The 22,188-nt window shown below is 53.8% G+C and overlaps 1 protein-coding gene across 1 annotated transcript in view; it reads left to right on the forward strand.

The window, feature by feature from the left end:
- Positions 1-17,636, forward strand: part of LOC131916223 (uncharacterized) — a 130,064-nt gene extending 112,428 nt beyond the window's left edge. The window contains 20 exon segments of the mRNA XM_059269531.1: positions 1,072-1,185; positions 1,260-1,418; positions 1,982-2,104; positions 3,541-3,705; positions 5,870-6,035; positions 6,400-6,584; positions 6,741-6,833; positions 6,970-7,174; positions 8,080-8,264; positions 8,344-8,441; positions 10,520-10,701; positions 11,093-11,141; positions 11,331-11,517; positions 11,682-11,699; positions 11,701-11,863; positions 12,444-12,553; positions 12,758-12,847; positions 13,013-13,154; positions 17,046-17,260; positions 17,619-17,636. Coding sequence (XP_059125514.1) covers positions 1,072-1,185; positions 1,260-1,418; positions 1,982-2,104; positions 3,541-3,705; positions 5,870-6,035; positions 6,400-6,584; positions 6,741-6,833; positions 6,970-7,174; positions 8,080-8,264; positions 8,344-8,441; positions 10,520-10,701; positions 11,093-11,141; positions 11,331-11,517; positions 11,682-11,699; positions 11,701-11,863; positions 12,444-12,553; positions 12,758-12,847; positions 13,013-13,154; positions 17,046-17,260; positions 17,619-17,636 — 2,667 coding nt within the window.
- The last annotated feature ends 4,552 nt before the right edge of the window (positions 17,637-22,188 follow it).

Below are 22,188 nucleotides of genomic sequence, written 5' to 3' on the forward strand. Positions count from 1 at the left end.
CAGAACCTGACACTGAAGCACAGGTGTGGCACTCCTCCGGGGTCACAGAGCCAGCGTGGCACCCTTCAGCCACTCTCCCAGCATGCACCTGCTCTCCCTGAGCCTCAGGCTCCTTCCCAGTAAATGGGATGGCAAGGGCTTGGCTGGGGCAGCAAGAAAGGCTCAGCTGGTGTTGCTCCCCTGCTCCCAGTGGCTAGGGAAGGGGGAACTGGCTCCCACAAACCCTGCCCACCCTCTCCACCTCTCAGGTGGGGCAGAGGTCAGCAGCCTTCAGAAGGCAGGGAGGCCGCAGGTCTTAGGCCTGGGCTCCTAGATGGGGGAGGGAGGAGGCCCTGCTCAGCAGAGAGCACTCTCCAGAGTCACAGATGCCTGGCTGGGGGCCTCGAGGGTCCTCGACTCAATTGCTCTTTCAGCAATGTGGTGCCCGAGCCCTGGGCCCAGGCTCTGCACCTGCAGACTCTGGGTTTTAATGAAGGAAATGGTTCTCAAGAAGCTCTGAGCTCATTTGTGTGATAATTTGCATACTTAGCCACCTCAGGGAGGGCTGAGAGCAGGGCAGCTGGACTCCCTAGCCTGCTGTGCATCCTTGAACTGGAGTGGCTTCTCTGGGCCTCTTCTTATCACCAGTGAACAGAAATACATTAGGCCAGCAGAATGCAAGCAGGCAAATGGGATTTTAAAACTCAGAAATTGTGATAAGCATCTTGGAGCAAGTATACAGGGAGCTGGATTGAAAGGCCAAGGTGAGACCTTCATGGGAGAAGAGGACTACCAGCCAAGGCCCCCAGGAATGTGAGCTATTGGATGGTAAGCACAAAGACCGAGGCCAGGGCTTCCGATGGAAGAGGCTGGATGACCAGGCAGGACACTCAGGACCCAGAAGGGGCTGTCTATCATCAAGGGAGGGGCCTTTCTCAGTCTCCCGGTAGGGGGCTATGGACACCTACAAGGAGGGCAGAAGTTCCTGGAACCCCCATGTCCTCTCCAGGGAAGATGAAGGCAGCCACAATCTAGCCAGCATCTCGCCCTCAGAGGCAGTAATGGCCTCACCTCTGTTCCTCCCTCATGCAGGTTCAGCAATCACGGGACAGAGGCTCACCTGTGACTCTGGAGGTCACCTGGGCTGACAGGTCCTCTCCGCACAGTGTGGCCTGGGATAGCTGCCTCCCCAGGTCAGGTATGTGAGCTCTTGCCTCGGATCCTCCTAGTTCTGGAACTCCCAGCAGGCCTCTGGCTCATCTTTCCGTTGTTCTTGTCAGCTGCAGGGAACCTGGGACCTGGGCCCGCTGCAGGCCTGCGCGGCCCTGACTTGGACCCCGGGCGTGTTCAGTGAGCAGCTTGACCTCTCCTGGGGCTGACGCCGGCTGCAGCAGAATGTGACATATGAGGTGAGGCCCAGCAAGCCAGACTCAGTGCAGGTCATCTACAGAGGGCCTTGCCAGCCATGGGAAGTACTGAGCTTAAGGCAGTGTGGTTCTGGGTTCAAGTGCTGGCCATGCCAGAGGGTCTAGGCCACTGATTCCTCTGGTTGAGCCTTCCTTCATCTGAAATGGGTGCGACAGTCCTGTCCTGCCAACAAGTACATCACACACTCTGATTAGTGCTGGGCAGAGTGGAGGAGCTGGTAGTGCTAAAGGGTCTGCTAGACATGGGGTGGGAGACGCGGGATGGCTTACCTTCCCCGAAACGACAGGGCAAGTACCTCCCAACTACCCAGGGCTTCCAGTGGGGCTAAGTGAGCTCTTCAGAGTGTGAGACGAAAGTCAGACTATTGAAACGAGCTGGCTCTGAGAGTGTACCCCCTCAGCCCTTCTGTACCCCCCAAGACTTCTGAGACCCTGGGGTTCTGAGGCTGGGGTCACTGGCACCTGGCCTCTGTGGGTTAGTCACCCCTGTGGATGCCGTGGGTATTCTCTCTTACGTGATAACCCCATGTCATGACCCACCATTCCAGAAGCACCAGCTACCCCAGTGGGACAAGGCCACACTAGAGCACATCCTCCTGGCCCCCTGTGGCCTGCACAGCTTCCCGGGGACAGTGGAGACTGACTACACCCACAAGCTACGCCACACCCTCCGCCTGGGGCTTTGCAACTTGCCCAGGGTGAGTGTGCTGAGGATGGGAACAGGGGAACCAGGGGCCCTGAGGAGGGGAGCACCTGGGACAGGCAGAGTAGGGCCAACCCAAGTAGAGCTCTCCCAGTGGCTCTGCCCCAGCTGCCTGGCATCTGTCTTCTCTGTCTCTAGTGTGTGAGAGAAGGAAGGTGTACACAGGGGAGACCGATATTCAGGAGGACGTGTAAACGAGATCTGTCACCACCACCATCGCTGAGGCACACACTGGGACCTGTACCTGGCCCTACCTGGGCTTGTTGCCCGAGCCCCTCACCATTCTCAGGTCCTTCTATCTATCTGTCTCTTACTCTTTCCTGTCCTTCACTCACCCATCCACACACATACCTACCTGCCTTCCCACCCCACCCTCCTGTAGATCTATCCATCCACTCACCCACCCTCCTGTCTGTCTATCCATCCACTCATCCACCCTCCCGTCTATCCGTCCACTCACTTACCCTCCCGTCTATCTGTCCGTCCACTCACCCACCCTCCTGTAGATCTGTCCATCCACTCACCCACCCTCCTGTAGATCTGTCCATCCACTCACCCACCCTCCTGTAGATCTGTCCATCCACTCACCCACTCTTCCATCTATCTGTCCATCTACTCACCTACCTTCTCTCTCATCTATCTATCTACCTACCCACCCATTCATCTGTCTGTCCACCCACCCATTCATCTGTCTGTCTACCCACCCACCCTCCCATCTATCTACCCACCCCCATCTACCCACCTCCTCACCCCTACCTCCCAGGGGCCACAGACTCTTCTGCAAAGGGCAGTCAGTACGTAAGGTTTAAGTGTTTGACCATCGAGTCTCATAAGTGAGTCGCCCTGCTCTCTCCGCTGTCATGAAAGCAGCTTCTGCTGAGTGAGGTAAGGCAGGTGCTGCGCTCCTGGAGAGCTGTCCAGAGTGGAGGAAAGCAGGACAGACCCAAGCTGTATGTTCAGGGCCTGGAGGACGGTGGGAAGGATGGGAACAGGGCTCACAAGTGGCCTTAGGGCACCTGCTGGCCCTGCAGAGGTCACACACAGGCATGCGTGCAGAGATAATACACAGCACCTCTGCAGGCATGCTTCGCTCACACACCTCTGCAGGCATGCTTTGCTCACATACAGCACCTGTGTGGGCATGCTTTGCTCACACACAGGCATCTGTGCAGACATGCTTCGCTCACACACCTCTGCAGGCATGCTTCGTTCACACATGCTTCGCTCACACACAGCACCTCTGCAGGCATGCTTTGCTCACACACCTCTGCGAGCATGCTTCACTCACACACCTCTGCAGGCATGCGTCAGTGTTTAGGGGGCTTTGCTGGTGAAGGTCGTGGGTGGGGCAGTAGAGTCTGCCACCCCCACAGCCTGGGCCAGGGTCCAGCGTGTCTCCTGACCTCTGGAACCTCTGCTGTCTTCCTTCAGGCCCTCTCATTCTCCGGGGAGCACAGTCTGGACCAGGGTGCACTCCTGCTGTGGTCTCAGTACCAGCTGGATCTTGCTCCAGACCCTGACCAGGGCCTGCACTTTAGCCTTACCCTCTACAACCACAGCCGACCTAATGCACCGGACTTCTCTGGGCAGCTGGAGGCAGAAGTCTAAGCCCTCCCAGTTTTCCATGCTGTCAGCCCCACTGCCTGGGCTGCCCTGCCATCTAGTGGCCATCGGTGGAACTTCAGGCCAATATCCTGCTGGTCCAGGACTTCCTTTCTAGGGAGTATTTACTGAACCCCAGGGTCTGTCCAGGCCCCACAGAGGGGCTCCTCCACTACCCCACAGCCTTTCCCTTCTATAACCAAGAAACAGATTCTATCCTTCTCAAATTGACAAGGATGGTGTGTGAGTCAGCGTTCTCTAGAGGAACAGAACTGATGGAATGCATATGTATAAAGGGAATTTATTCAAGTGGCTCAGAGGCTGGGGTCCAGTTAGCCCAACAATGGCTGTCTAAGAGTGGAAAGTCCAAGAATCTAGTAGTTGCTCAGTCCACAAGGCTGGAAGTCTCAGCTGGTCTTCAGTAGACACCATAATCCTGAAGAAGTAGGCTCTAATGCCAGTGAAGGAATGGATTTGCCAGTGAGGGCAAGCAGGCAGAGAGAGAGAGCTTCCTTCTTCCATGTCCTTCCATGTCCTTATATAGGCTGTCAGCAGAAGGTGTGGCCCAGATTAAAGGTAATCTGCCCCCTCAAAAGATCTGGATTAAAATCGGATCTTCTCACTTTAAATGAGCTAATTAAGAAAAAAAATCCCTGAGATGGGCAGTGGAGGCGCACACCTTTAATCCCAGTGTAAGGGAAATAGAGGCAGGTGGATCTCTGTGAGTTCAAGGCCAGTATGGCCCACAGAGGACTTCCAGGACAGCCAGAACTACACAGAGAAACCCTGTCAAAAAAAAGGGGGGGGGGGAGAAAGAAAGAAAGAAAAGAAAACAATTCCTCACAGGTGTGCCCAGACACTTGAGTTTAGCCAATCCCAGATGTAGTCAAGTTGACAACCAAGAATAACCATCACAGATGACATTTCTAGATGGGGTCATGCCCAGAGGCCATGACCATTTCTATTCAGTGTGCTGAGTCTCGGGGCCAGCCACTGCCTTACAACGAGGCCTGCTCTGTCCCAGCTACAAACCGGTGCTTGATAGCACTCCTGGAGTCAGAGGCAGAGAGTAGGGCTTGAGGCCAAGCACTTGTCAGGCACGCAAGATGTGTGGTCCCCACCCTTCACTCTCCTCCCCTGCTCTGGGGTCTGTGAGGTGCAGCCTTTGCCCACAAACAGAGGAAGGTCGGATTCAGGGACAGGCACCAAGCCAGGCTGGTGGGTCCCTGTTCTCTGGCCATAACAGGGGTGCTGAAACCGAACCACAGGTGGGCTCTTCCGGTCCCCGGCCACGGCTAACTTCAAGTAGCTGCTGGTTGGCTTTGGCTTTCAGTGCTGCCCGGCAGTCCTTGCCCCATCCCCCAGGCTGTGCCACCTCAGCAATGCAGCCCTGCTGTGGCCTCATTTTCCCTTGACAACCTCTGCAAAGAATTCAGAGACTGATGAATGCAGCTCAACCCCTAAGACTCAAGGGTGCCTCTGATTTCTGCTGAGCTTTGAGAACCACTGATCCATGTCAGTTTACAGCTGGAAGCTGAGGCTCAGAGACGGTGACACCCTTATTTGAGGTTGCACAGCTTTCAGTTGAAGGATCTAGCAGCTAGGCTAGAGCAGGCGTGGCTCCGGCTCTCCGAGGTTCTCTACCAGTCGCTGTCATTTTCAATGGCCCCTTTCCCTGGGACCTTGAAGCATCTGACATTGTCCCAGTTCATTTGACAAACGTTAGTCCTGCACCTCCTCCCTCAAGGATGGTGCCTGCAGGGATGTGGGTAAACACAATGACGCAGGCTTCGTGCACATGTGCCCCTTGGACACTGAGACTGCCAAAGGAGAAGTGCTTGGGATCCCAGACCAATCACATCTGCCCGGAGTGTGCAAGGACGTGGGGTCTGAGCCTCCTTGACTGGGTTGGTGGGGAGACACCTACAAGGTGGGCTTTGCTATATGTGTGCTACTATATGTGGTGGGATTCTGAGCCGTGTAGCAGGGGTGGAGGGCAGGGAACGCAGTGCTCCTGGAAGAACAGCGTGGGCATCTTTCTATCCCTTCTCTACTGATTCACTCTTACCCTTTCCCTGAGCCTGGGACAGGCAGAGGCCATGGACCAGAGCAGCCCTAGCAGCCAGGCCCACTCAGGTCTCTACTGTCCGGTTCATAGCTCCAAGGCCCCAGAGCTCAGCAGCTCCTCCTCCTGGGCCGCATCGCTACCTCAGCTTCCCACAGCTTGGTACAACTAGAGGGCAGCGTGGATAAGGATGAGAAACTAAGACTGTTGGTATCCCAGGCCCTGAGCTGTCTTCAGGCTTCTGCCACCCATGTAGAAGGTAAGTGGAAGGTCCCCAGGGCAGCTAAGCCAGGCGCCACCTTTGTCCGAGAGAGGACAGGGGATCCTATCCTGTTGAAAGCTTAGAAGCATAAGAAAACCTCAAATTTTGGGTGAGCTTCCTGTCCACATCTGTACTGACTTTGCCAAGTTAAGTGAGGCTGTGGGGAGGTGGTGTGGGGTGGTTGTGGGGTGGATCTGGCTGGTCTACCCAGAGGTGGGTGTGAAGTGATCCCCAGGAGAAGGGATCACTTAGGTGGTACAGCTCAAGACCCTTAAACTCTAATACCTTGAGGTTTTGTGTAGGGCACTGGGGAGACAGGTAGAGAAGGCCTGGATGTAACCTCAGTCCCTTCCTGGCTCAGGGAGCACAGAAGAAAGTGTGACGCTACAGGCATGCGCCCACAGGAGGGCCGTGAAGGTGGAGGCCCTGCTGCAGAACAGTGGGCAGCATGCCCAGCCACTGGGCCGCCTGACCCTGCAGGCAGCCAACCAGAGCCTCATCCTAGTCGCACATGGCTGTGAGGGGGCCCTGCTGAGCCACATGGAGGTAAGAAGGCCTGGGATGGAGAGCTGCTGGCCAAGTGCCCAGTCCCTGAGTGTAACAGTGCCTAGAAAATCCGAGTGGACAGTTGAGGGCAGTTACACCCTCTCCAGTCCCTAGAGGACCTTTTCTCTAGTCCTCACCTGTCCCTCTGCCCCACAGTCCATGATGACAGCAATTGGCTCCCAGATGCAAGCCCAGCTGGAAGAGAAGATCCAAAGCCTGGATGTCTATGGGAGAGGGTTCCAGAACCTGGTGGGTAGTCCCTTTTAAGGAAGCATGTAGGGGGCCCTCTGGCCTGGCCTGGCCCCAGCTCTCCAGCCCAGGCGTGACAGGCTGGCGAATGCTGTCTGTAGTTTTCCCATTGATCTTGCCTTGGTTTCCCTGCCAGGTACAGCTGGTGGGCACCCTGGCCAGAGCAGCAGATTGCCTGGTGCAACTGACCCAGGTAGGGCTGGGTGCAGTTCAGGCAGGTACCCAGGTGGTAGCCACCTTGTGGGGCCGAGGTCAGGTCAGGCTCAAGCTGACCAGTCACTTGCCTCTCTACCTGGAGCAGCTGCAGGCGGAGATGGAGCAGTTGCAGAATGAGCTGGAGTGTGAGTACAGGAGAGCACACAACCCTGCCCCCAGCCCCAGCCCCAAGGACCCTAGGCCTTCACACTTGTCCTCGCACCACTACCTCTGTCAGAAAAGCAGTCTAATTTCTTTAGAGCCCCATACCTTATTTCTCAGGCTCCCGCAACCTCTGCGCCCTTTTGGCATGCTTTCTCCATCCTTGAAGGCTCCAAAGTAACGCCCGCTTATGTCTGCTGCCCAGGCTTCATCCATCCTCTGCCTGGCGTCTCTCATGCACACAGCCTTGCTGTGAGGCTTCCAGGGCCGCCAGGGCCAAGCAAGCTGAGAACCTGGCCTCCCCACAATTAAGGACCATCCTGGTCCTTTTGGCCTGAGACCCTTGTTGAGGACTAAAGCAAGCAGTGTCTCTGCCCCTAGCTCAGAATGGCTATGCCAGAGTCCCCAAGCCAGTGACTGGCCAGGAGCACACAAGTATCCTCATGACTTTGATCACGGCAACACGGTGCAGAGCAGAGTTGGTGATGGGGAAAGGTGCTGGACTGAAGTCCAGAAACACTACATGCAGCATCCAGAGCTCCACCATGGCGTACTGGATGCACTAACTCCCCCTGGATTGAATTGTGATGCCTGGAGGAAGCATTTACCGGGGGAGCCCTGTGTAGATCCACAGGGCTTCTACCAGAGTTGCCACACAGCTTTCTGGGAGGCACGTTAGAACAATGGGGGTAGCAGGCCCTTCCCACCAGTTCCAGGCAACCAGGTCAGCAGTCTTGTGCACTCTGCACCCCACCCCTTACTCCAGGGCACAGACCCCATGTCCTCTAGGCCTGGGGTGTTAGGCATGGCTAACTTTCCTGGCTTGCACTGTAGAGGTTCTCATCTACAGCCAGGAGCTCTGGGGCCTCAAGGTGATTACCTGTTGCAGAGCCCCTGGCCACGCTGAAGGAGGCCTACTTGGAGGTGACGCTGAGGCCCCTGGATGAGGTGTGGCGAGAGTGGGCTGAGGAAGCTAGGCAGTGGCTGCAGGCCGGGCTGCTCAGGCTGCCAGAAAGTTGGAGGCTAAGGCCCATCCAGGTGGCCCTGGGAGCCATGATGGGTGCCCTGGAGCTGGTGAGGATGTGTGTGATAGGGTGGGGTGGAGCTGGGCTCACTGAGGGTGGTTCTGACAGCTGTCCCTGCCCCTACCCAGGCCACCCACCATGCACTGTCCTGGGATGAGGCTGAGGTCTCCTGGGCCTTGAGGAGGCTCTGCAAACCCTAATGGGGCATATACAGTTACTCAGCCAGGTAAGTGGGGGTGGACTTGTGGGTCCTGTGTTCTTGCTACATGACGGGACACAGCAAATGCCGGAACCTGGTCCATCTCACTCTTAGGATGACACTGCCATACAGGCGGTCCTCATTTGACAGGGGAAACTGAGGCTCAAGCTCTGTTCATATTCTAGTTGGTTTTGCAAAAGCCTTAGCTATAGGAAAGCCATTCTTGGCAGCAGCCTGGATATGGTGTGCGGGGCAGGGTCCCAGTCCCTGGCCCATGTGTTAGGTGGCACACACCACTGAAAGCAGTGGTCAGAAAAGTGGACCGAAGAGGAGGGGCATGCGCAATGGTGCAGTTTGACTGAGAAAGGGATCCCCACTTCTCGTGTGTGTGGTATACACTTCCGCGGGCCTATGTATGTGTGCACATGTATGTGAAGGCTTCAAGTTGACAGAGAATTGCCTTTATTGTTTTCCATCTTACTCATGGAGGCAGGCTCTTTCAATCAAACCCAGAGCTCACTGATAGGACTAGTCTTGCTGGCCAGGTTGCTCTGGGGATCGCCTGTCTCTGCCTTCTGCGAATGGAATTACAAGTGATACCATGCTCAGCCCGCATTCATGTGGGGTTCTGACCTCCAGTCCTTATGTTTTCGTGGTAAGTGCCTTAACCACTGAGCCATTGCCCCAGCCCAGAAGGTGAGCTTTGAGCAGGGGGTTCTGGGTAGGGCACACTAGTTGTGTAGAGACAGGGGTGAGGTTGTAGCCCTGTGGCACCTGTCTGAAGCCAGGAGTAAGGAAGCCAGCAAGATTTGAGCAGACTCCAGCTGGCCCAGGGCCTTGGCTCCTGCTTGGAGATGGGCACACGCACCACACAAGGGTTTTGGCCCAAGGGAAAGTGGATCATGTTGAGGATAGATTATGGAGATGGACATTTTGAACAATGTGGCTGGGTATGTGATTGCTAGAACAATGGCAATATGGAAGGGCTGAGAGGCAGCCAGAATCCAGCTGTGTTTTTAAGGTCAGCCTGGAGAACTGAGACTCAACTGGATGTAGGTGGTAAAAACAGTGAGAGGTGATTCCAAAGTGTGTGGCCTTAACAGCTAGAGGGACGGAGGTCCCTTTACAGACAAGTGACAAGGCTGCAGGCCCTTCTGTACATGTGTAACCAATGCTGCGGAACCAACTGTGGTGACTTGAACCACACGGATTATTCTTGTACAGCTCTGAGGGCTGAGGCAGTGTGCTGGCACCTTAGGGACTGCTGGGTGAGAAGGGGTTCGTCATGAAGAAGGGGTCTCACAGGTGGTCTCACAGGCCCCACAGGTGGGAGCCTCCAAGGATGCCTGCAGTTCCCTCCTACCCCAGCAGGTGGCAAAATGGTGCCTCCTGGGTATGGAAAGCTTGGGCCTACTTGGTAGGACTCCTATTCTGCCTCAGTTTCCCCACCTGAACTTGGGGCATACCTCCTAGGAAAATGATGGAGACAGCTGCAACCCTGGCGGGGTTTGTGTAGGAAGAACGCTTCAGCACACAGGACGGACTGGGGTCTCTTGTGACAGTGGAGTTCCTGTAGCTCTGTGGTGGCCACGCCCAGTGCCCATCCCCTTCCTACTCTAGAGTCTGTCATCAGCTGCCTCCTTGCTCCTTCAAACCCCAGGTTTGCTGGGCTTCTGATTCACAGCCTGAGAAAGTTCTAGAGTCTTTACTTACCTGTAGAAGTCTCAGAGACCACTTTCCCCTCCCCCAGCTTCCCCTTGGCTGGGATCCTGTTCTGGCCCACTCAGCATCATCTAACTGTGCCTGTATGCTTATGACACAGCACCCTGAGTGGAGGTCCCCCTTCCTTGGGTCCACGCCCATCCCATCACCCCACTGTCCCCTGGAGCAGGGCACAAAATCCGACAGCTGTGTCCTTACTGCAGGACCTTGGTCCATATTTTGAAGACGCTTCCCCAGACAGAGGCAGGCCCTCTCTAAGGGGACAGCCTGCTAATGTGAAACCTCTCCTTCTTGTGACATCACCGTCCTTCAGGGAGAGGAGGTGAGGCTCAGTGAGACATCCCAACTTCACAGGGGACCCAGCTCCTCTATGTCCCTTCTAGGAACCGCTCCGTGATGGTCAGGCTACCACTCCTGCCGGGGGACCAGCCCCTGGATGCGGCCCAGGCGGTCAGTTACCTGGTGGAGAAGAAGCTGCTGTGGTCACTCTGCAGGCTGTATGAGGCTGACGTGCTGGCTGAGTTCCATGGGTTCCGGCGGCGTCTCCTGGGGAGCTCCTTCAAGTGTAAGTCCTGCCTGGCCTGTCCACCCCGTTTTCCCTGGGAAACCCTCTGCCTGTGGAGCGAAGTCCTATAGGGCTTGATGACAAGCAGCCACAGGAAAGCCTGCCAAAACCCTGACATCACAGGCTAGCCCTACAAGTTCCTGGGCTTGGTGAGGTCATCTGGGACTACAGACTCTGGATTTTGTCCAAAATATAGCAGGGATATGCAGCAGCTGAGGGCTCCTTCTGAGGCCAGCTTCTCCCAGAGGGCTTTGGTGGAGGAGTAGGGCTGAGCTCCAGTTATGGTTGGAAGGCCACGGACAGAGGGCAGGCTTGCTAGGGAGGCCTCAGTGTGCCTTTGGGAGGCCCTGGGAAACCTGCACCTGTTCACACTGCTGTATGACTTCTCCAGCCTCGGTTCCCTCCTGGGTGGAACAGAAGGACTACCGTGGCTGGCTTGTGTGGGCTGTAAGCACACCATCTGAGCCCAAGTCTTCTACAGAGGGGCACAGCACCAGGCTGGTGTGGAGCGGTTTACTGTGTGATAGCACTCCTGAACTCGGGTCTTAGGAGAGTCCCCAGACTTGGGAGCACACTAGTTCCAGGGCAGCAGGTTTACTTAGTGTTGAGCTGGCCTGGCCTCTTCTCAGATTACGCTGTGGTGGCCTGGTGACTTTGGATGGACAGGTGTGGGGCCTGGGTCCCTGCTGTGGCAGCTTCCTGCTTTCCAAGGACTTCACTCACCAAACTCTGATGCTGAGCTGCACAAGCTCGGGGTTCACGGTCCTTCGCGTGGAGCTGAACCACACAGCCCTCGTGCTGTATCCAAGCCTGAAGGTGCGTGCACGGAAGTGGGAGCTGAACCACACAGCCCTCGTGCTGTATCCAAGCCTGAAGGTGCGTGCACGGAAGTGGGAGGGACTCCCTGGAGCTTCTAGTCTGCATGTTGTCTAAAGGTTTGGTGCTGGGATGATTCCTGGCTTCTCCCGTGTGGTCCACAGGCTTACAAGCTGTATGACGCTGTCTGCGGGGCCTTGGAACGGCTGCTGGGATTTAGATCTGCCTCCTGCTACGCTGAACACTGGGCCCAAGGTTGAGCTGAGCAGTGAGGATGGTGTGTCTGTCTCCTGTGACGTGCCAGCAGGCCTCTGCAGCCTGACACTGGGCCTGTGGCACCACATGGGTCAGGGCTTGGTGCTGCCCACAAGGGCCTTTTCTAGCTACTCCACAGCCAGAGTCCAGGGCTGAGGGTGATGTGCCCCTTTCTCAGTAACATTGTTGTTAGTGTCCCTGGTGGGAAAGAAGAGCATAGACCAATGGGCAAGAGCTGGAAATAATCCCAAATGTTGCCTTTGCTGACAGGCCACTTCCCTGGGGTGGCAGTGACTGCTGGCCTCCTTTCTAGTGTGACACAGCTGTCTACTTCTCAGTCCTGGTGGTTCCTGTTCTATTACAGATGACCCAGCAAAGGCTGAGTGACTCATTCCTGCTCCCAGGGCCAGCATCTGGCCCAGGGCTCTCTTCCCTGGGGACAGTCCATATAGAATGAAGTCGGCTCTCATGAGGTCCCCATCATGCAGCTAGACCCCCAAGAGGTGCCTGTAAAGCTTGCTAACTGGCCCTGTGGGCTGGGACAGTGGGGGAAGTGCCGCAAGGCACAGAGTCCATCTTTAGACCCTCTTTTCCCTCCCCACTTCTGAGAGCTCTGGTGCCCTGGGGAGGGGAGAGGGAAGCTTTCTCAGCAGGCCCCTCCTGCCCTACAGGTATATCGGCTGGCTGGCTGGGTACCAATAACAATGAGGCAGATGATGAGCTAATGCTGCCAGATGGCACAGAAGCTGCCAGCCTGGAGGAGCTCACCCAGGCCTGGCAGGTAAGCTTCGGGAAACCCTTCCTGCCACGCCTACCTCTAGGCTTAGTGGAGGACAGCTGCACAGGTCTGGGATGAAGCAGGAACACCCACACTCCACTCAAGGATACAGGCATCTCGGGCAGTGTGCCCAGGAGAAAGTGGTATTCATGGAGGCTCGAGTCTTGTGTGTTCCCATCCAGGTGGGTGAGGACTGTGATGCTGTAGAGGATGCAGCAGCCATGCTCAGGACACAGCACCATCTGCCAGGCCTTCTTCCAGGAACCCCGCTCCAGTCTGGGGAACTGCTTCCAGGTGGTGAGTGTGAGGCTGCGCCTGGCCAGAGCCCACTCAGCAGACAAACCACAGGGTGAGAGAAGCCTGATCTAGCCTGTGCAGTGGGTAGGCTCAGTGATGGGCAGGCCCAGTGACGGGCAGGCACAGTGATGGGCAGGCACAGTGATGGGCAGGCATTTGTTTCAGGTGGACCCTGCCCCATTCCTCAGACTGTGTGTCCAGGACACCTGTGACCCCATGGAGCTGCAAGCTGCCTGCCACCTAGCGGCTGCCTATATCTACTATGTGCCCAGGACTCTGCCGTTGGCCCTTCCTCTGCAGTGTGGTGGTAAGTTCTCATCTGGGTCCCATCCCAAATGGAAAACCAGTACATTCTCTGAGCTGCTACAGGGATGACAATGCTCAGTTCTCTAGGGAGCACAGAGTCCTAACAAAGCTGTGTGCAGAGCAGTTCTCATGAGGAAAGAGCTGGCCGGCTTGGCAGGGACAGGAGGCATGCCAGTGTGAGAGCAGCCTGGGCCACATAGCAAGACTCTGTCTTAAGACAGAGCTGGAGAGATGGCTCAGTGGATATGATCATTGGCTGCTCTTGCAGAGGACCTAGGTTCAATCCCCAGCACCCACATAATGGCTCACAGCTGGCTGTAAGTCCAGTCCCAGGGAAGTGATGCCCTGACCTTCACAGGCACCAGGTACACACACGGTGTACAGACAGACACAAAGGCAAAACTCATACATGCAAAATAAATATTAATACAGTTTCTTAAAAAGAAGAGAAGCCGACAGAACAGTTGGGAGACACAGCTTGGCTGGTAAGGTGCTCGCCCTGTACGCGTGAGTTGGATCCCCAGAACCAGGAGGGGAAAAGCTGGGTGTGATGATGTGCTTGTCACAGTAGTGCGGGGGAGGCAGAGACAGGGGAATCCCGTGTTTACTGGCCGGCCTAGGCCTGCCTAGGTCTAACTAGGCTAGCTCTGGGCCATTGAGAGGTCCTGTCTGGGAAAAAAAGTGAATAGTGTCTGAAGGCTAATGGGTAACACCTGAGATTAACCTCTGACACCCCCCCACACACACACACACACGGAAAACCAGAGATGCAGAGGCCTAGAGACTATTGCCACCAAGGCAAGTGTCTCAGGCGCCCTGAGGACCCTCTGAGCCTTGTACACTCAGAACCTGTGCCGCCTGTGACCCTGACACAGAGTGGCAGCTGACAGCACGTCTGTTTCTTGATCCAACCTAGAAGTCATAACTGCAGTGAACGACAGGGGATATGCCTGAGACCTGAACTCCTGAACTCCTGGGAGTCTGTTTTGTTTTATTTCTCGAGTTTCTCTGGGTAGCCCTGGCTGTCCTGGAACTCACTCTGTAGACCAGGCTGGCCTTGAACTCAGAGATCTGCCTGTCTCTGCTCCTGAGTGCTGGGATTAAAGGTGTGCGCCACCACTGCCTGGAAGCCTGGGATTCTTAAAGACATGAAAGAACACATTCAAAGATGAACACCATGTCAAAAGAAATTTCTAGAAGTAATGTAAGAGTCGGGTGTGTGAAGCTCAGGTTAAAATGTGAACCAGAAGAGAAAGTCAGTGTGATGGAAATGTGACCTGGGGAGGCCCAACAGAGTGAGAAACTGAGAGCGAGCTCTGGGGCTAGATAGAGCCCTTGTCAGGAAGTATGTGATGTCCTAAATACTCTTGCTAGGTTTATAGCAAGAACTGTCAGCACACAGCTGCAGAACGAAGGGGACAGAGGACTCGGTCCAGCTGTAGCAAGACCCTGTCCCCATCAAAAGATGGGCAGTGCCCAAGGAGCCCTCTGGCAGCTGGCCTCTGGCCTCCGCGCATGCGCACGCGCATGCGCATGCACTATACCCAAGTGGTGTTTTTGCTTGCGGTCGCCCCCACCCCGCCACCTTGTGCTGACTTCAGGGTAGCTGCCCAGCTTCCCCCAGGAGAGCTTGTTTGCATTGCGTTTCCACTCACCAGGGACTGCTGTGGGGACAGTTTTCTGTCCCATCCTACTCTGCTCTGAACACTGGTGTAGTTTTGGTATCTGGCTGGAGGCAGTGGTGAGGACCGCTGCAGAACTGTATGTAGGTGGCGAGGGCAGCGGACCACAGCACCACCAGCTTCCCACAGCTGAGAACACGGAGAATTAGAGGGTAGGTCTGCGGGGCCCAACAAGCTGAGCCACGAAAGTCCTTCCTTATGCTTAGGACATGTGCAAAGACTGCAAATACACAGTATTCACGAAAGGACAGTGTGTGCTCAAAGGTGTGAACACGACAGCCCCAGAAACCCACCTTCGAGAAACAAAGCCTCTAAATGTCTTACAAGGACTCTTAAATGCTGTCCTTGTATACACAATAGCTGGACATCACTGTTAAACATCTACACACAACTAGGAAAATGAAAAAAACAAAATGTCTAAAACTAAAAAGCTTTCGATGGAAAGATTCGATGGAAGAGTTGAGCAGCTGACCTGGAAACATCCGCAGGAAAACCTGAGGCACAAAGGGCAAAGACACATGACTAGAGGAGGCTCATGGGCAAAGCACTCACCACACCAGCAAGAGGACTGATCCCCAGAACAAACATAAACCAAGCCAAAGGCAGGCATGGTAGCACAGGCGTGTGGCCTCAGCAGCAGGGAAGTAGACAGGCGGGCCCCTGGGGCTCCCTGGCTGGCCAGCCAACCTCAGCTAATCAATGAGCTCGGTGATAGACCCTTCATTAAAGAGGAAAGAAAGAAGAAAGAGAGAGAGAGAGAGGGAGGGAAGGAGAGGGGGAGGAAGGGAGGGAGGAGGGGGGAGGGAGGGTGGGAGGAAGGAGGGAAGAGGTATGTGGCACCTGAAGAGGACACCTGAGGTTGGCCTCAGACCTCCACACTCAACATATGCACACACAAAGAACTTTAAGCCAACAACTAAATTTTATATCTTCAGTTGTCAGAAAAAGAAAGCCCAGTCTATAGCTGGGAGAAGGAAACGCAGACCTGAGCAGAAGTAAACTGGGATATGAAGTGGAAAAGGAGTAAACTCCACACCAGACCAACTTCGTTATACTGACTAATGAGAGAAGACTAAATAACCGGGGTCAGAAATGATACAACAATCTAAACAGACAGAACCACTAGGGAACTTGAACGAGTAATTTAAAAATAAAAACAGGGCCCGTGAGAGGGCTCAGCAGGGAAAGACCAGAAGCCCAGGTCACCCTTGGCTACACAGTTTAAGGACAGCCTGGGCTAACGAGACCCTGTCTCACTCACTCAATCAAGAAAGGATCCATATTTATTGGTGGAAGCTAAACTACAGAGGTTGTGTGGAGCCCTCCTGGGGTCTGTGCCCATGAGCTCATGGGGACCACACTTCAGCAGCTTGACATCCTTAAGGTAGGGCTGGCTCCTCCTCAAAGCAGAGAGAAGTCATTCAGATGTTCCAGAACCATTCAGATGTCAGCAGCACGTTCACAGCCTGGATCCCTCAGTGTTCAATTCCAGCATGACTTAAGTTTTATCTCCCTGCACTGGCTCAGGTGTATTCTCCCCCTGCACTGGCTCAGATGTATTCTCTCTCCCCCTGCACTGGCTCAGGTGTATTCTCCCCCTGCACTGGCTCAGGTGTATTCTCTCTCCCCCTGCACTGGCTCAGGTGTATTCTCTCTCCCCCTGCACTGGCTCGGGTGTATTCGCCCCCTATACAGACTCAGGCATATTCTCTGCTCCCAGAGCCTCAGGTGCTGACCCTCAGCTCTTCCTTTGGTGGGGTACTATATCATGGTCTTCCCATTGCCAAGGAGCCCTTGGCAGACACTTGCTTAGTTCTGGAGTGCCTCTGTGGGCGGTTGAGTTCTTGGGGCCCACACACTGTCCCACAGTATGTGGGAACCACAGCCCATGCCTGCTTTGCTTTCAATCAGGGCCAGGGGCTACCAGAGAGACCCCCGGCACACTCCCAGGAAATGGTAGGGCCTTCCTTCTCTGCTTCACAGCACCACCTCCCTTCTCTTTTCTTATGGTTGGAGAGTTTTTCCAAGTCAACACAGGCTGCCCAAGATGTCAAGCTCTTCCCCTTCGAGCCCAATCCTAGTTCCTGGGCGAGGTCCTTGGCTGGGAGAGGACCACCAGTGCAGACGGCCAGGAACCCGAGGGAAACCGCGCTTGCTGCCAAGTGCAGAAAGGAAGAGCAGAGGGCCAGCCCCACTCCCAGTGTCTCCAGAGCTGAGGGACTCCCAGCTGGCCCGGGGCATCCACCCTGCAACTTCACTGGACGGCGGCCAGGCCGAGGCACACACCTCCGGAACCCACATCGAGAAAGATACTGCCTCACTCACCCAGAAACTGTTTCTTCAACCTGAGCCTTGGGATGGCAGTGACCGGGAGGATGCAAGGCTGCCTGGCCCAGGCTCCCCCTGCCACCGGGGATCTCAGAAGGTATGAACTTCCTGGAGGGGAGCCATGGCCTCCAGACTGGTTAGGGAGCTTCCTTCTCTAGGATGCACACACAGGATGCTTCCAGGGCATGTGGAGAAGGCTCCTTTTCAAGGGACCTGTGACATGAATACGTGGGGCTTGGGCCACTAGACAGCAGGATTTCTTGTTGTTTGTTTCTCTTGAGAAATAGACTTTTTTCTTAAGTTTTCAACTGCAAAATAAAGCTGGAGGAATTCAGGATTGTGTCTATGGGATCGATTTCTGGGCTGACTGACCCTTGTGCCAGAGCAGAGGCTTTGGTGGCTATGAGCCTGCCTACCAGAAGGGGGCACCTTTGAGCCCTTCGATTCGTCCCCAGGGCTTCGTGCAGGAATAAGGCAGAGAGTGATGTTCACCTGATGGCTTCCTCCAGCCTCCACACATGCATGGATGCATACAAGTGCATACAACATGTACAAACAGAAGTGTGCTCTCAGAGGCTGGGGAGATGGCCCATTGGTAAAGTAACTGCCAGGGAAGCATGAGGCCCTGAGTGCTGTGGGAGCATGTGCTGATAATCTTAGTGCTGAGAACATGGAGACAAGAGGATCCCCGGGGCTTGCTGGCCAGCTAGTCTTGTCCAGTTGATGAGCTCCAGGTTCACTGAAGAGAGACTTTGTCTCAAAAATAAGGTGGAGAGTGACTGAGGAAGACACTTGATCAACCTCTGGCCTTTATGTACACTGACATAGACCAATATGCGCAGACACACTCATGCCCCGTACATACCAGTGGGGAAGGAGTCCCCTCATCAAGCAGATTCAGTATCAATGCTTTGCAAACTGTAGTTGCATGAGTCCATGTTCAGCGTTTAACACAGTCGGGAGGGGTGATTCCATCAAAAAGACCAACAGAGCCAGCTCTCCACAGTTCCAGCTACAGGGGTGTCAGGGAGCTACCAGCAGGCTTGAAGGTCATTAAGGGTGGGCCTCTGCCTCACAATCAGCACCTTGTAAACCCAGGACTGGAAGCAGCAGGACTCTGATTCCTGGTCACAAGAGCAGGATGTGAACACCTCTGTCCCTGAGTAGAGAAGATGTTCTAAACTGCCCCAAAGACCCTAGGATGATGCTCCAGCTGGAGGCTTCTTGGCAAAGGAAGGAGATACACTGTTGTCCCTCCCTTCAGAGTCGATCGAAGCTGAGCACGGTGGCGCTGGTCTCAGTCCCAGGACTGTGAGGAACTCAAGGTCTGCATGGTCTACACAGAAAGTCCACCCCACCCCACCCCCAGGGCTAGAGCGAGCTCAGCACTTAGGAGTGCTTATTGCCTGCCAGAGGACCTGAGTTTGGCTCCCAGCACCCATGATGGGTGACTTACAACGACCTGTAACTCCAGCTCCAAGGGATCCAATGCCTTCTCTGGGTTCCTTGAGCACTCATACATATATACACAAAAATAAAATGACTTTTATAAAGTCAAACCACATGAGCCTGTCAGTCAGGAAAATGCCCCCAGAAAGCTGTATGTTCTAGACTTTGGAGACAGCGCAGGGTTGGGGAGACTGCTCAGGGAGCAGGGCGTTTGCGGCAGAGCCTGAGCACCCGGGTTCGATCCCCAGGACCCAGGTGGTGGAAGGAGAGAACTGTCCGTGGATAGCCATACTTGCACATAAATAAAGAAATGTTTTAAAAGAATGTTTAAATTTTTAGAAGATTATTTTTATTTTTAAATTTGTATTTGAGGCAGGGTCTCACTATATAACCTGGCTGGCCTGGAACTCACTATAGGCCAGCAGCACTTGAACTCACAGAGATCCACCTGCCTCTGCTTTGCAACTAGGATAAAAGGCATGTGCCACCATACCAAGCCTATTTTTAAAATTTTGTGTGTATGTATGTGTGTATGTATGTATGAATACAGTGCCCAGGGATGCCAGAAGAAGGCATCAGATCCCCTGGAGCTACAGTTACAAGCAGTCAGGAGCCACCCAGTGTGTGTGCTGGGAACCAAACCCAAATCCTCTGGAAAAGCAGCAAATGCCTTTAACAACTGAGCCATTTCTCCAGCCCCATAGCAGCAGTTCTCAACCTGTGGATCACGACCCCTTCAGGGCCTAAGTCCATTGGAAAACACAGACATTTACATTAGGATTCAACTGTATTGAAGGGCCGCAGCACTGGGAAGGTTGAGAACCACTGCCCTAGAGGGTCTTAGAATCGCTCCTTCCTCTGACCTAACAGTCACTGGAATGGAATCCAAAACAAGAGAAAGGAGTTAGAAATGATTCCAAAAAAATAGCAAAATAATCTCATTAAAAAGCTGAAAAAATTAAAACCAGTCCAACTGGAATTTTTTTTAATTTTTGGGGTATGTTAATTTGATGCATTACCTAGAACTCATTTGTCAAAAAGTCCAAAATGTTTTAGCATAAAAGAAAAATTAAGCTTCAAGCTAGGTGGAAAACAAGGCTGCATCAAAATAAATATTAACAGCAGTAGCCCTGGCCTGGAGAGATGGCTCCATCTATAAAGAACCTGCTCTGCAAAAAGGAGGTCCTGAGTTCCATCCCCAGAGCCAATGAGGAGCCAGACATTAGTCCCAGTACTCAGGACCAGGTCAAGGCCATCTGATACATAGTGAACAAGGGGAGACCAGCTTGAGCTACGAGGACCCTGTCTCAGAGAGAGAGAGAGAGAGAGAGAGAGAGAGAGAGAGAGAGAGAGAGAGAGAGAGAGAGAGAGAGAGAGGAGAGAGAGAGAGAGAGAGAGAGAGAGAGAGAGAGAGAGAGAGAGAGAGAGAGAGAGGAGAGAGAGAGAGAATATATATTCAGAGACAGGGTCTCTCTGAGACAGGGTCCGTACACACACACACACACACACACACACACACACACACACACACACACACATACAGTCTTAGATTGGTTTACTATTGCTATGATGAAACACCATAACCAAAAGCAACTTGGGGAGGAAAGGGTTTATTTGGCTTACACTTCCATATTGCTGTTCATCACTGAAGGAAGTCAGGGCAGGAATTAAAACAGGGCAGGAACCTGGAGGCAGGAGCGGATGCAGAGGCCATGGAGGGGTGCTGCTTACTGGCTTGCTCCTCGTGGCTTGCTCAGCTTGCAAGAAGAGATCCTGATGAGTATCTTTGACATCCAGTTGATGTTACAGAAAGGTTAAGCCTTAAGAGTACAGAGCACAGCTGGGCGGTGGTGGCACACGCATTTAATCCCAGCACCCAGGAGGCAGAGGCAGGTGGATCTCTGTGAGTCAGGGGCCAGCCTGGTCTACAGAGTGAGCTCCAGGACAGCCAGGACTACATAACGAGTACAGAGCACAGACTAAAAGTATCAACTATATACATTATAGAACTAAGCGGGGAACTGACATTTTCCTGCTCTAACAGAACTGAACATAGGCTTTAGTATATGACTAGTCAGAACATTAGTGACAGTTTTCATCACTGTAACAAAACACCTGAGATCACTGACTTTTGAGGAGGTAAGGGTTATCCTGGCCCATGATTTCAGTTCACAGTCCCAGCCCTGCTGTTCCAGCTGTGGTTAGGCAGAACCTAACAGTGCAGTGTGTGGTATAATCACTCAACTCATAGAGACCAGGAAGCAGAAGGCAGACAGAGGGACTGGGATGTCCCCAGTGAATTGGCTTCCTCTCACTAATCTGCTACCTGTTAATGTTTCCACTGCCTTGAGAGTCTTCAACAAATGATCTTTGAAGACCTTTAAAATCCAAGCCTGGCCAGATGTGGTGGCATACACCTTCAAGCTCAGCATTCCAGAGCCAGAGGCAGATCTCTGTTAGTTCAAACCAAGCATGGTTTACATAGTGAGTTCCTGATTTTGCAGGACCTGGAAATTCTGTTCCCAGAACCAAAATGGTGGAGGTGGTGGAGGTGGACGTGGAGGTGGAGGTGGTGGTGAAGGTGGAGGTGGAGGAGGTGGTGGAGGTGGAGATGGTGAGGGTGGAGGCGGTGGAAGTGGTGGAGGGTGGATGTGGTGGTGGAGGTGGTGGTGGTGAGGGTGGAGGTGGTGGAGGTGGTGGTGGTGGTTGAGGTGGTGGTGGTAGAGGTAGTGGAGGTAGAGGTGGTGGAGGTGGTGGTGGGGTGGAGGGGGGTGTGGTTCCAGATAGGGTTTCTCTGTGTAGCCCTGGCTGTCCTGGCACTTGCTCTATAGACCAGGCTGGCCTGGAACTCACAGATCCATCTGCCGCTGCATCCCGAAGCCTGGGATTAAAGGTGTGCTCCACCACTGCCTAGCTGCTCGTGTATTTCTTGGTTTAACACCAAGAATATTCTTTTTCAACAGAGAGCATACTGCTGCTGTTTCAGAGGACCTAGGTTGGTTCCAGCACCAGCAATAAATGGCTCACAAATGCCTGTAACTCAAGTTTCAGGGGATCCAGCACCCTCTTCCAGTCTCTATGAGCATTTCCATGTATGTGCACAAACCCAAACACAGACAATTTTAAAAGAAAATACTTTATTAAAAGGGAGGAGGGTGATATAACTCAGTTGATCAAATACTTACCTAGTATGTATGAAGCCCTGAGTTCCAACCTTAGCTTTGCATAAACTAGGTGTAAACTCATGACTGTAATCCCAGAGCTAGGGAGGTGGAGGCAGGAGGATTGGAAGTTCAAAGTCATCCTCAGCTACCCATGAGGCCAGCCTGGGTTACATAAATGAGCCTATATCTCAAAAGGGTGAGGTAAGCAAAATATAACATTAGACCAACTTGAGGAAATGCATTACCACCCCTGAGCACCTGCTGGAAGGGATGCTAAAAATAGTTTTGCTTATTTATTTATTTTTACGATTTATTTGTTTATGATTATGAGTGTTTATCTGCATGTACATCTGCACACCAGAAGAGGGCACTGGATCCCATGGGACTACAGTTATAGACAGTCTGAGCTGCC

The sequence above is a fragment of the Peromyscus eremicus genome, chromosome 8a, assembly GCF_949786415.1.
Source record: "Peromyscus eremicus chromosome 8a, PerEre_H2_v1, whole genome shotgun sequence".
Taxonomy (NCBI): Eukaryota; Metazoa; Chordata; class Mammalia; order Rodentia; family Cricetidae; genus Peromyscus; species Peromyscus eremicus.